Source organism: Furipterus horrens, unplaced genomic scaffold, assembly GCF_987537825.1.
Source record: "Furipterus horrens unplaced genomic scaffold, mFurHor1.1.pri manual_scaffold_5, whole genome shotgun sequence".
NCBI lineage: Eukaryota > Metazoa > Chordata > Mammalia > Chiroptera > Furipteridae > Furipterus > Furipterus horrens.
The window spans coordinates 44,111,604-44,124,841 of NW_028327175.1; the positions used below are offsets into that span (position 1 = coordinate 44,111,604).

Genomic DNA, 13,238 nt, shown 5'->3' on the forward strand with positions numbered 1-13,238 from the left:
TACTGAAGTAGAAAAACCCATCCTAAAATTAATATGGAATCTCAAGTGCCCCTAATAGTAAAATTAAAAAAAAAAAAAAAGCTTGAAAAAGGAGAACAAATCTGGAACACTCACACTTACTGATTTCAAAACTTACTACAAATCTACGGTAACCACAGCTGTGTGGTAGTGACATAAAGACAGACACGGACACCAATGGAATAGAATATAGAGCCCAGTACGGTCAAGTGATTTTTGACAAGAGAACCAAGACTATTCAGTGGGGAAAAGGACAGTTATTTCAACAATGGTGTTAAGAAAATTGGATATCCAATACAAACGAATAAAGTTGAACCCTTGTCTAATACCATATACAAAAATTATATCAAAAACTTAAATGGACTAGATAATAATTTCCTCAGAGGGAGAAAGCCCAGACTTGTTACAGGCAAAGTTTTAGAAGTACATTAAATTGTATTGGTTTGGGAAAAAAGTCAACCCAAAAGTTCTTTCTGTAAAATAAAAATACCCATTTTTCATTTTCACCAGCTATCTTCCGTGTGGTAGAACGTTGATTGTTCTCAGTTAATGTCTCGATTTGATCACTATCAACTTCAGCCGGTCTACCTAAACCACCGCGGAGCGCCATCCAGTGAGAAATCTCATCACAAAACTTCGCAAACCACTTTTGACAGGGCCGATCAGTCACAGCACCTTTTTCATACGCTGCACAAATCTTTTTGCATTTCGGTTGCGTTTTTACTTTTCTTGAAATAATAGAGCATAATATACTGAAAATGTCACTTATTTTCTTCCACCTTCACTATTAAAATGGCTATGCAAAAATTCACCATTTTAATGTTAAAAAATGCTTGCTGCTGTGAAAGCTGTCACAATACAATCTAACAAAATTGTTTCAGATGAAGTTAGAGACAGCTAAGCGCTACTAGAGCCATTTTACGAAGGAAAACAATGAACTTTTTGGCCAATCCAATACTAAATGTAAGTTACAATTTATCACTGTTAGAGTTTTTATTTTTGCTTATTTGTTTATGATCTTCCTGCATTATAAAAGAAGGCACTTTGTTCTCCAATTTATCCCCACGGCTAAGAGCACTGGACACAGCAAACATTGAGATTTTTGCTGAATGAGTTTTCTTAGGGCACCTTAAAGTCTGTTCAGTTTCCAGCTCACAGAGAAGAATAAGGTTTTTCAAGCCTTGGAATGCCCTTTTTATTGGCACAGGAAGAAGAAAACACAATAGAAAATAAACTGAGACTGAATCCAAGACAGTTCAATGGCAGATCACGAACTCAACGCCTGAGGAAGCAAGGCGTCTACAAAAGGGTCGCTCCGCCCTGGACTCCTGAGCTCCTGGGATCGCGATAGAACAGGGTCTCGCAGGGCTGTTCCTCCGTCTCTTATTGGCTGTTTGGGGGGCGTAGTGCGTAGTGCCTACCAATCCCGGGCGACGTGCACAGGCAAGTGCCAGGGGTGGACTGAGAATCCGGGATATTTCAGGCTGTTTGGGGCTGCAAGACCGGGAGCCGAGCCATCAGGCGAGGTGTAAAAGCTAGAGGCGACAGCACCGGCCCCGGGCCGGTAGCTCTCTGGTGAACCTCCCTCGCTTTGTGCCGGCTGCCATGTGGGCCACCCTGAGGTTAGCCCCGTGGCGGTGCACCCGCGCTGCTGCCCCACGGCTGCGCGCCTATCACGGAGACTCGGTGGCCACGCTGGGGACCCAGCCGGACTTGGACTCAGCAGTCTACCAGGTACGCTGGCTGAGCGACCCGGGCCGGGAGCCCCCGGGCGGTGTCTGTGATTTCCTTTTCCACCTGCCCGCTAGTGCTGGCCCTACGGGGCTGGGAAGCAGGTGGGCACACTTGAACAGCAGCTGTTCTTTGCTCTGGCGCTTCAGCCGTGATTCTGGGACGCACTAAGAGGTTGTGAAGATTGAAAAAAAATCCAAGTCAAATACATTTTAGTTTACTGCTGACATTGACACTATTTTTTTGTATCTTTGAAATCAGTGATTCTCAAAACCTGGATAGCATTGTCTGTTGGGGAGCTTGTTGAATATACAGCTGCCTTAAGCCCCACCCTGGACCTTCGGGGTCTTTGGGTTGGGGTCCTGGTGTTTACATGGTTAATGAAGTTCTGGGGGCGTGGCGGCAGCTAGGTTTGGGAACCACTGGCCTAGGACAGCTAACCTTGGAAGTTAACGTGGTTAGTTATGTTAATGGAAAATACTTATTCTGCCCCATAGTACCTTTGAATGGCTTCTTGGAACTGGGAACTATTACAAGGTCAAAGAAACAACTTGCAACTTCTAAAGATCTCAGATATGGAAATTTTCCATCTGTCCCATGGTTTACAGAGAACACTTAAATTGTGCAGATAACTTTCAGAGAAGATACTAAAGAATTTGTGCCTGTGGGAAAACACGGAAATTGAAAGAAAATCAGCCAGCTGAGACAAACAATATCCAATGAGAGGCTTCCAAAAGTCTTTAGGTGTCCTGGGGTCAGGAGAGAATGTTTAATTCAGAAACAGTAAGTGGTTACTGTGGCCTTGGCACAATTTTAGATTTCTGGTATAGATGTGTGGAATGGAATCATAATTTTGTGGCGAAGATGGACAAGAAAGGAGGTAACTAGGATGCATTGTGATCAGTGGTGTCTAAAGCTTGAAAAGGTGGTCACAGAAAGCTGCAAACAGGAAGGAATGAGTGAGCTGGATCTTGATGGCTGGGTAAGAGCTGGCCAGGCTCAGAGTAGAGGATGAGAGGTAAGGCTGTAGAAACTGAGGGAGTTACTAGAACGTGGGTACTAAATTGTGACAGTGTGTAGTGAGTGTGAGGACTTGCAGTCATGGCTAGGGTGTGAATTCAAGGAGCAGAGGAATACAGTAGGGCCGTGCACACAGAAGACACATTTAGACTTCATTTCACAGGCTGTCTGCTGAGATGTTAAAGTAGAGAAGTGACATGATCCCATGGGCATGGCAGAATCATCAGTGTGGCAGCATTGTGGAGAATGGATTTTCTACCATTTTGAGTGTGGCTGCTTCATGGCTGGGTATTCTCTTGGCTACTCTAGGCCTTTGACTGTTTTCCAGAGCTCCTGTAAGGTTATTGTAGCCAGTTTTTTTGTTATTTTGTGATGTCTCTGTTAAAGAAGGAGGGCTTGTAGCTTCCTGGTTTGCCTTTTTCTTTTTTTTTTTTTTACGTTAGTTCGGGGCCTGTTTCCTTGATGGTGGCTGTTTGCTAGGGGTTAGGCAACGTGGGCCTGAGAATGTAATTTGTTTCTCTGTGTAGAATGTTTTAAGTTCTGGTCCAGCCTGTGCACCAGTAATTAGAATAGGGAAATAGCTGTGGTGTGGTGGAAAAAGCACTAGTCTGTATTTCATGAGTGCTAAAAACTAACAACGTGTTTCCACAGGGGAGGAAAAACCCCTGGAGGGAAATACACTCAAATGTTAACAGTGGCCCTGCCAGTGGGCAGAAGAGGCACTTGTAACATGTTGGTTTAAGAGTAAGGTTCTGGAGCTAGTACCCCTGGTTTAAATTCTAGCTCTACTACCTGTTGGCTGAGTGATTTTGGGCTATATACTTAGCCTCTCTGTTCCTCAATTACCTCAACTGTATAATAAATAGCATTAATAATTGTGGGTATCTTAGAGGGTTATCAAGTCAGTGACTGCTTAGATTGATCCCTGGAATATAATAAATCCCCTTTACTCCTCTCCTCAAGGTCATCTCATGATCCGTATTTAGCCAGCTTTTGTTTCAGTAATGCTGTGTAGCAGACAATCCCGAGATCTCAGTGTCCAAAATAACAAGTGTTTATTTTTTGCCCTTGGATCTGTGGGTTGTCTTGTAGCAGTTCTGGTCTAAGCAGTGCATCAGATTCAGACCTGCTCTGTTTCTTATTCCAGGACCCAGACTGAAGGGGCAGTGGCTACGGGGAGATGCTCCTCTTGTAGTGGAAGGGCAGTGCAGAAGAGATTATGGAAATCCTTTGTTTATCTTAAAGCCTCTGCTTGCAGTTGGCACAATCACATTTGCCCACATTCCTCTGAATAAAGCAAGTATGGTGGACAGACTCATGGACTGTGGGGTGGGGAAGTATAATCTCACAGTGAACCTCGGCAAGGACGGGAGGGAAGGAAGAATTTGAACATGTAATACAGTTTACTTCATGGTCTAAGACGGTTGCTTAAGCTCCAGCAATTATGTCGGAGTTCCAAAAGGACACCCTCATCTGCTTGTCCTCTTTTTAAGGGAGCCTTTCTAGAACTCATACTTTCTGCCTATATTTCATTGTTAGAATTTAGTCACACAGCCATGCCTGTCTACATAAGAAAGCTAGGATATATTACTTTTCCAGCTGGGTTTGTTGCCATCTTGAGTAAAATTGGGATTCGATCATCAAGGACAGTGGGAAGAATGGACGTGGATAAGCAGCCAATACTGTCTGCCGCATATAACAGCATGGAGAGAGTGGGTGTACTCTTACATTATGTTGGATGTTATAAGAGTTCACTTCGGTGTGTCTGAATCTCCTGCCACCTCCAGCTACAAGTGCTAAACTTCGATGCAAAAATCTCATAAAAGGGGAACAAAAGGTGAAGCCATGCTTTGGATGGAGGGGCCCTGACCACAATCCAGTTTCTCCCTGCCTAATATTCCTAGTTACTCATATTAGACCAGTAATAGGAACTGTCTGCTCTCACTTCTGCCACCACCGTGTGCTGCAGAAAGGCTTGGTAGTGACAGTATTCTTCACTTTTCAGTGGGAGGCTAGCTTAGCTAGGGTAAAGATCCCTTGCATAACCAGCTTTAGTTTTGATTGCTGCTGTTCTAAATTGGGCAATGTCATTGGCTGCAGTGACTGTACCCGAGGGTTTATGTACACTTTAGATAAAGGCTTGCTTGTTTTCTCTGTATGTATGTGAACTGTTTTTCATCAGCTCTGAACTTTGGTGCCTGTGGTTTGCAAAGTTGGCAGGAGACTGGCAGGTAGGATGCAGGAGGGGCTTTGCGGGGTGTGGAGAATAAAAAACTGAAGGCACACCAGAATCCCATGAGCCTCTAGATGATCTCCAAGGGAAGAACTTGCTAAAGGACACTGGGGATGCATTTAGCACATCTTTGTTGTCTTGGAATGTTCTGTTTGTCCCATGGAAAAATCTGTGGGACAAACAAATTTCCGGACACAAAAGATGGTAGAACTTATATTTTATTTTATTTTTGATTTAATCTTTATTATATATTTTTTCCATTACCATTTAGTTCCCTTAAACACTCCCTCCCTCCAGCAGTCACCACACTGTGGTCCATGTCCATGAGTGCTTTTCCTTTTTGCTGAACCCCTCCACCCCCTAACCTCCCCCCTGCCCCACTAGCTGTCATCTGCTCTCCATCTATGAGTCTGTCTCTGTTTTGCTTGTTAATTCAGTTTGAGGAACTTATATTTTAGAAAAGACTTGAAAAACATATCAGCCAGTTGTGGGTATGTAGATCTCCCATAGGACTCTATGCAAATAAACAAACTGTAAAAAACAAATATCTGACAGTTAGGACAATGTCTTCACTAATTGGATATTTGAGTATATTGACAGATAATTGAGAGGTGATAATTATCCTTATCTTTTGGAGATTTGGAAATACAGATCAGGTGTTATGTCTAGGATTTTCTTCAAAATAATTCGGGATGGGGACTATAAAGGAAACAGCTTTGGCTATATATGGATAATTGTTGAAGTGCATTGGGTACATTTCATTATACTGGTCTTCTGCTTTTGTATATGTTTGATAATTCCCATGAAAGAAAGTTAACAATGACAACAAACCACGCCAAAAGGTTGCTGAACATGTTAGTGAAACCCCCTTCTCTTCAATTAGTATAATGCCACTTGCCTGTTCCCTGCTTTTGTAGTGCTATTGAATATGTCACAGTGACTGGATGGACTGGCTCAAGAATTAGTCCCAAATGATGTCACTGAAAGAAAACCTTTGTTTTTTAAACTTTTTTTCAATTTTAAGCAGACAAAATAGGATTGTTCCATGACCTCAGGAGCTCTCAGAACTGTCGAAAATAGGAAATAATGGCGCTGTATCATAAAGACTGTAAATCCATTTAATTTTGAATAGCTGGAAAGCTGCTTAGCATTGTGTCACATAAATGAAATTAAATTACTGGATATGTTAATCACAGTATAGAGAACAAAATGTGTTAGTGGGATAAACTCTGAATTTTCAAAAATAATTAGCTAAGTAAGTATTGCTTTAAAGTAATGTGCTGATCCAACAAAACTTAAAAACAGAAGGGTGAAAAGTTTCCCGGCTCTTTTTCCACGTGTCATTGTTTCTATGTTCTCATATATCATTCTAGAAAAATTTTCAACATAGAGTTTTATTTCTTTTTAAACACAAAATAGGATCCACATTTCTCCCTGGGTGTTGTTTTTAAGTGTAATTTGTCAGTTATCAAATATTTCTACATTGGTTAGAATCTCCTCAGAATAGTTATAGATAGGGCAGAAAAAATAAGTCGTCATTCTAACTCTTAAAAATTAAAGAACATATGGCTTGTAGTTTTTAAAATAGAAAAACAAATAGAGAATCAATTAAGTTAAGTAGAGGTTTAAGGAGGAAAGATGTTAAAATGAGTAGGAGTGGCCAGAAATGGTGTTGGCGATGCGATGGAACATGCATTAGGTTTTAAAAGGGGGTACGATTTGCATAGATGGACCAGAGTCGGGTGGTGGTAGTGAAGAGCTTGAGCAAAGCGACAGGCCAGGCGGGAATTAATCTCCCCATTCAATGGAATGGCCTAGTGTGGAAACGCTGTGGATGGGGTGGCCCGCTGTGGAGGCCACCTGAGGTTGGCACATGATACTCTTCTTAACCCTTATTTTGATAAGAAAGATAATTGCTTTCTAATATTACTCTCTTTCTTTGTTTCTATTTTAGGAAAACTATGAACAGATGAAAGCACTAGTAAATCAACTCCATGAACGGGCACAGAAAATAAGACTAGGTAAACACTCATTTATTAACCTAAAAATAAAAGGCCAAAAGATTCAGAGGCATCAAGCATTCATTTGAGATCCAAAAAAAATAGCTATTCTGGAAGTACTGATTCAGGTCAAAAACCAAATAGTGTTTCAACTAAGAGGTGAAGACAAGGGTATTTATGAGAAAGTTAAGGGGAATAATTACATGAATAGTAAGTGAAGGAATTTTTGTGGGTGTTCATAAGCTAAGAAGGGAACTTCTATAGGTAAGCTAACATAGTGATGGTAAGTCTAAAGAATGTCATTCGTTTGCAGTCCGGTAGTCCTGTCTGCTTTCCTGATAGCTTTGCAAATAGTTGTTTGGAACACAGTGCTGCTTTAGGCTCAGCCCAAAGGAAATCTTGCCCAGTTTTAACATTCCAACAGTTTGAGGAATAAGATATACAAGGCAATTTGTCTGAAATGGCAGCTCTGACTCCATTTTGAAGTGGCTCCAATTATATTATTTTTCACACTTTTAATTAAGATGACCCTTTATAGTTAATGGTTTTAGGAAAAACTAGTAGCATTAAGCTTTTGACTCTTCAAGACTGAGTTTGTTGGTGTTCAGACATTTTATTTTTTCCTATTATTTGGTTAGTTTTTCTGCTCATAAAGCACTTCCACTATTTGGGTGAGGGGAGTAGAAATTCAAATTTATCAGTTGTGAAACTATTGCTGCTTAAAGATTTTTATTTCAGCTACAGCATCACACTGTGAATGCAGAGGCTGATAGCTGTGTCGTGATTGCCCCCTGGTGACAGTGACAGAAAGATGCTGTAAATTGTAAAATGCTTCCTAATTTCAGGGATCTTAAAATGTGAACAAAATCTATGTCTTAGAAATGATGCAATATGGTAAATGAGAGAGAAGGAAACAGGCGTTTCTGGCTCTGAATGATTATAATTAACACAAAATATTTAAGAATAATCCTTAGAAAACTAATATGCTGTTTCATAATATTTGTGGTCCATATATCCAAGGCCAGTTTAAATGCCAAGGAGCTTAATTCTGTGATCTTAGAATCTGCATCAGGATAGCCCTCTTTTTGGTGTTTCTTAATAAAACCAGAATTCACTAGCTGTTTCAAGTTTTCGGATTAAGAAAGAATGATGTCCTAAGTACTTTTTAAAAAAATATTATTTGTTTGTTTGTTTGTTTATTTTTAGAGAGAGGGGAAAGGAGAAAGAGAGGGAGAGAAACATCACTGTGTGGTTGCCTCTCACTTGCGCTCCCCAACTGGGGACCTGACATGCAACCTAGTAAGGTGCCCTGACAGGGAATCGAACTAAGTACTTTTTGTCATCTCTTTGTCATCCCATTCTCCCCTGCCGCCCTTCTCCTGCTAACCCCTTAGTGGGTACTTATGCTACCTGACTCTCCAAAGACCCTCACCAAGCCCTGGCCTTCCTTGCAGTACTTCAGGTTCATTTTTTCTCTTACTATTTATTTTTAAACAGCTTTATTAAAGTATAATTTACATACAATGAACCACACAATTTAGACTACAGTTTGAATTTTGACATGTAGATGCCCATCAAACCATCACCACACTCAGCATAATGAACATGTCCCTCCTGGAAGTTTCTTCTGCTCTTTGGTAACCTCCCCCTCGCCCCTATTCACTCCCCTCCCCCAAACCACTCCCTGCTCCCCCAGTCCCTCTCCTACTCCTAAACCCACCTCGGTAGGGAACTCTGAATATCCTGTGGTTAGGAGAAAAGAGAAAAATGATTTGACTTAAGTACCTTATTTTTGTAACTAAATCTTTCCCTTTCAGAATTATTTTCATTTTAAAAGACTGGTTGTGTGATACCACTTTCTTTGTAACCTTAAGACAGATTTAATATTAAAAATATGCCATCCATCTTCAGAAAAAAAAAAAATCCCTGTCCTTGTCTGAAAAATAGACTGTACTTGGAAGCTTGTTTGACGTACATACGAACTTATTTTCTCACCTTAATGAAACAGCTTTCTTAAATAGCTGAACATTTCATTACACAAAAAGTATATTAAGATGGAATTCTTGGGCAACAGTGAAAATAAGCATCTAAAGGTACAGTTTGATTCTTCTGATCTGTTGCCCTGGTTTGCTGAGAGTGTGCTATTGATACTCCCAGTACCCAGAGCCCAGCAGCCCTCGGGCTGGGTGAGGTTTGGCGCACCCCCCATCTTAAGCAGCCTCAGTAGACTCTTTAATAATTTTAATTTTCTTTGTCTAGAACAACATCAGAAAATAGCAAAGACAATATCTGAGTTAAGATACTAACAAAAGGTGACTTTGTAATTGCTACGTAAGGAAGGCATGCAACTCTCTCCTCTTTGGAGATAGCCTGAAAAGTCATGGGTCACTAGTGGCACCATTAGATAAGTTTTGCTCTGCTATCATGGAAGTCATTTCTAAAATAGTGCTTTTTACCTGGTACAGATAAAGGTAGGAATATTTCAGATTTCATGTGGCATAGTGCTACATATTTGTAGTAGGTATTTAATAAATGTGGCAGAGATGAGGCAGTATCTGCAGTGCATGAGTTGCTGAGAAAATACTATGTTTTCTTTAAGTAATTACTAGTGAATTAAGAAAACGTATAATATGCTGTGAAATGGGGGATAGATTGATTTTAGTTTTTTTAATTTTTATTTTTTAAGTGAAAAAAGTTTCCATTATAGTTGATGTTCAGTATTATATTAGATTCAGGCATACAGCATAGTGGTTAGGCATTTATATAACTTACAAAGTGATCCCCACAAAATATCTAGTATTCATCTGACACCATACATAGTTATAGTCAATAATATAATAGGTATAGACTGATTTTTTTTAAAAGACCTGTTTACTTATTTACTTTAGAAAATTGGCAGTTTGTTGAGTGAATGATCTGAAAAATTAAGTCTTTTCTCATAGGATGTGTTGAACTTTTAAAAGCTCTATATTTAAAAAACAAAAAACAAAAGCCCTGACCTGGTAGCTGAGTTGGTTAGAGTATCATCCCGATAATGCCAAGGTTGCAGTTTGATCTCTGGTGAGGGCACATAAAAGCATCAACCCATGAAAGCATAAATAAGTGCAAATAGATGGTTAAAAAATTAAGTGCTCTATGTTGCGGACTAAGTGTTAAGTGTTTTTTTGGCATTAAGTTAAATGGAGCCCTTATAGCATGTCAATCTAATCTAACCCTGTTTTTATCACAGGAGGTAGCGAGAAAGCCAGAGAACGCCATATATCGAGAGGAAAACTGTTAGCCAGAGAAAGAGTCGATGGTCTTATGGACCCAGGGTTGGTATATACCCAAGTGCTAACTCAGTGTTCTCTATTCCATGGGACTTTCTTAGACAGCTTTATAAATGATTTTAAATTCTGGTTCTTATTGTAGGGTTCAACAACAAATGTTTGTTGAGAGGCTACTGTGTGTCAGGCACTATTCTAGGTGCTAGTGATAGATCAATGAACAAAGTAGATGAAGATCCTTGCCCACCTGGAGCGTACATTGCAGCAGAAAGAGATTGAAAATAAATGATAAACATCATATACTCTATAGTATGTTAGAAGGTGGTAACTGTCATGGGAGGAAGAAAAAAATAGACTAGAATAAGGGAAAAGAAGATGAAGGTCAAGTTGCAGCTTTAAATAAGGTGATTTGGGTGACATTTGAACAAAGATTTGGAGTGAAGAGAGAGAACCCTATAAATATCTGGGGAAAGAGTGTTGCAGGCAAAGGAAATGAGCAGTGCAAAGGCCCTGAGGTGGGAATGTGCGGGTGTACCGATACGCTCAAGGAGCCAGGAGGCCAGTGTGGTTGGAGCAGAGGGCATGAAAGGGAGCGTAGTAGAAATGGGGTTAAATTCTGTAAGATCTTGTAGGCCAGGATAAGAATTTTGGCTCTTACCCTGAAAGAAATGGAAAGCTTTTGTGGAGTTTTCAACCAGAGACTACCATGTTCTATTTGACTTAGTTTGAAAAGAGTTATTCTGGCTGCTGTGTTGTGAGAAGACTGGGCAGCAAGGGTGGGAGCACAGAGACCAGTCAGAGGGCTATTGCAGTGATTCAGGAGAGATGTGAGGATGACTAGGAGAAGGGTACTAGTAGTGGAGATGATGAGAATATCAGTTTCTGGGTGTATTGTCAAGACAGAGTTAACCCAACAGGATTTCCTGAAGATTGGATTAGGGAAATGAGGTGGGGTGGAGAGGAGGAAAAGGACTCCCAAAGTATTTTTTATGACATGCACGTACACCCCCAACTAGAGACAAACAGTGCTAACACATAGCATATATGTCTTTCTAGACCATTTTCATAAATATGTTTATTAGACACAATTTTTTAAATGAAAAATGGAACCATAACTAAATGTGGGTTTTCTACCCCTCCCCTTTTTTTCATGTACTGTATCTTGAACATTTAAGTAAGTAACAGCTAGAATAAAACAGTGACTAAAAGCTGGTCCCAGATTGCTTATTAAAACCCAGCTCTGCCACTTACTAGTGACTTAAGAGAAGTGCCTTAGTCTCTGTGTTTCAGTTTCCACCTGAAAAGGCAGTTCTTGGGAGTTAGATTTCTGAAAGTCCTAGAAGAGAGCCTGACACATAGGAAGTGCTGCATAAGTTGGGTGCTATGCTCTTTCTATATTGATAAACACATTTGTAGACATCTTAAAATAAGTACCTAGTGTTCCATTATATGGCTGTACTATATAAATCCCTAAAATATTTATACCAGATTTTGTTTTAGATATTCTTTTTGTAGATTTTTACTTACAATATGCACAGTTGAAACATTGGCTCATTAAGGAAAAAAAAAATCTTTCCCATATGTAACTGTTTAAATATGCTTTTCTTTTTCAAAAAGAAAAGACATTAATTCAAGCAATCCTTTCTTCCCCTCAGGTCACCATTTCTGGAATTATCCCAGTTTGCAGGTTACCAGTTATATGGGGATGAAGAGGTCCCTGCAGGTGGCATTATTACTGGCATTGGGAGAGTATCCGGGTGAGTATTCTACTTACACTCAACACGGAGGGTCAGGAAGAGTGACAAGGCACGGGTGTCCAGCACTCACTGCTTTTGCATATTAGTGTACAGGTTTTATGTTGTTGATTTTATTTAGGACTGAGGCTTCCTATGCAGGCATATCTTAGATTCATTTGTAGAGCTTCAGAGACGCAAATTGAAGAGAAAAAACCCCTAGCAAAGATCCTGGGGGATCCAGTCCAGACCTCCCAACTTAATCAGAATCTCCAGGTGCGGACATGGCTTGAGTGGTTTTCCATGCTTCACAGGTGAGCTCTTCACATCTAGGGTGACAACCAGTCTTAGAGGAATAGCTCTCCAAGTGTGCTTTCCAGGTAGCATCAGTATCACCTAAGAGCAGCGTTAGAAATGTAGATTATCAGGTTTCCCAACAGGTACTAAATCAAATTCTGAGGTGGGGTCCTGCAACCTGCTCTCAAATGCTAGCATTTGAGAACACTGTGGACTTAAGGAATCTAGATTGGCAGATGTTAGATGTATTTGTATATATTTATGTATGATCTCATATTTTCTGCAAAGTTACCATGCCTGGCACTGTGGTAAACACTTCCCACTGATTAATTGTCTTAATCTTTACCACAGATTCTGTAAGAATAGGTGTTATTATTGTCATCACTATTCTGAGATAAGGAAATTCGGGTTAAAAAGTTCAGTAACTTGCCCAAGATCAAGCCACTGGCAAAGTTCAGCTTTGACCTCATGCAGTTGGATCTGAGCCTGATACAAGTACATTTAATTCAGATCCTGGTTATTTGTGTGTGTTCCTCAACCTCGCCAGAGCCCTGTGCCTTCAGGTGAGATGCAGCTATAGCCGTTCACCATTATGTCAGAGCTGGCCACAGGCATTCTTGGTTTCTATTCTGTAAGGTCAGCAGCTGCAGTAGAAGGAAAGCCACTGAGGAGGTAGGCCTGGGGCCTGAGCCCGTTGCTGAGCCACAGCCTGCTTCTTGTGTCCACCTTTGAAGATGGGCTTTGGGGTCAGTCCCACTTGAACCACATAGATTAGAAACTGAAAAGAGCCAGTTTTTGAAAAAAAGTTTACTTCTGTTCTCAAAGTAAGAGATGCTCGGTAGGCAAACCAGTAGATGTACAGTATAATATTTTTGTGGACTGGTTTTATTTCTCATTATGTAACATGTCTGTGACCTTTTAATAAGCCATAAAAGTGGCT

The 13,238-nt window shown here is 40.4% G+C and overlaps 1 protein-coding gene across 1 annotated transcript in view; it reads left to right on the forward strand.

The window, feature by feature from the left end:
- Window positions 1–1,463: 1,463 nt before the first annotated feature.
- Window positions 1,464–13,238, forward strand: part of MCCC2 (methylcrotonyl-CoA carboxylase subunit 2) — a 58,320-nt gene continuing 46,545 nt past the window's right edge. The window contains exons 1-4 of the mRNA XM_090276366.1: window positions 1,464–1,752; window positions 6,957–7,023; window positions 10,232–10,316; window positions 11,924–12,025. Coding sequence (XP_090132492.1) covers window positions 1,624–1,752; window positions 6,957–7,023; window positions 10,232–10,316; window positions 11,924–12,025 — 383 coding nt within the window. The 5' untranslated portion in view covers window positions 1,464–1,623. The remainder of the gene's footprint in view (window positions 1,753–6,956; window positions 7,024–10,231; window positions 10,317–11,923; window positions 12,026–13,238) is intronic.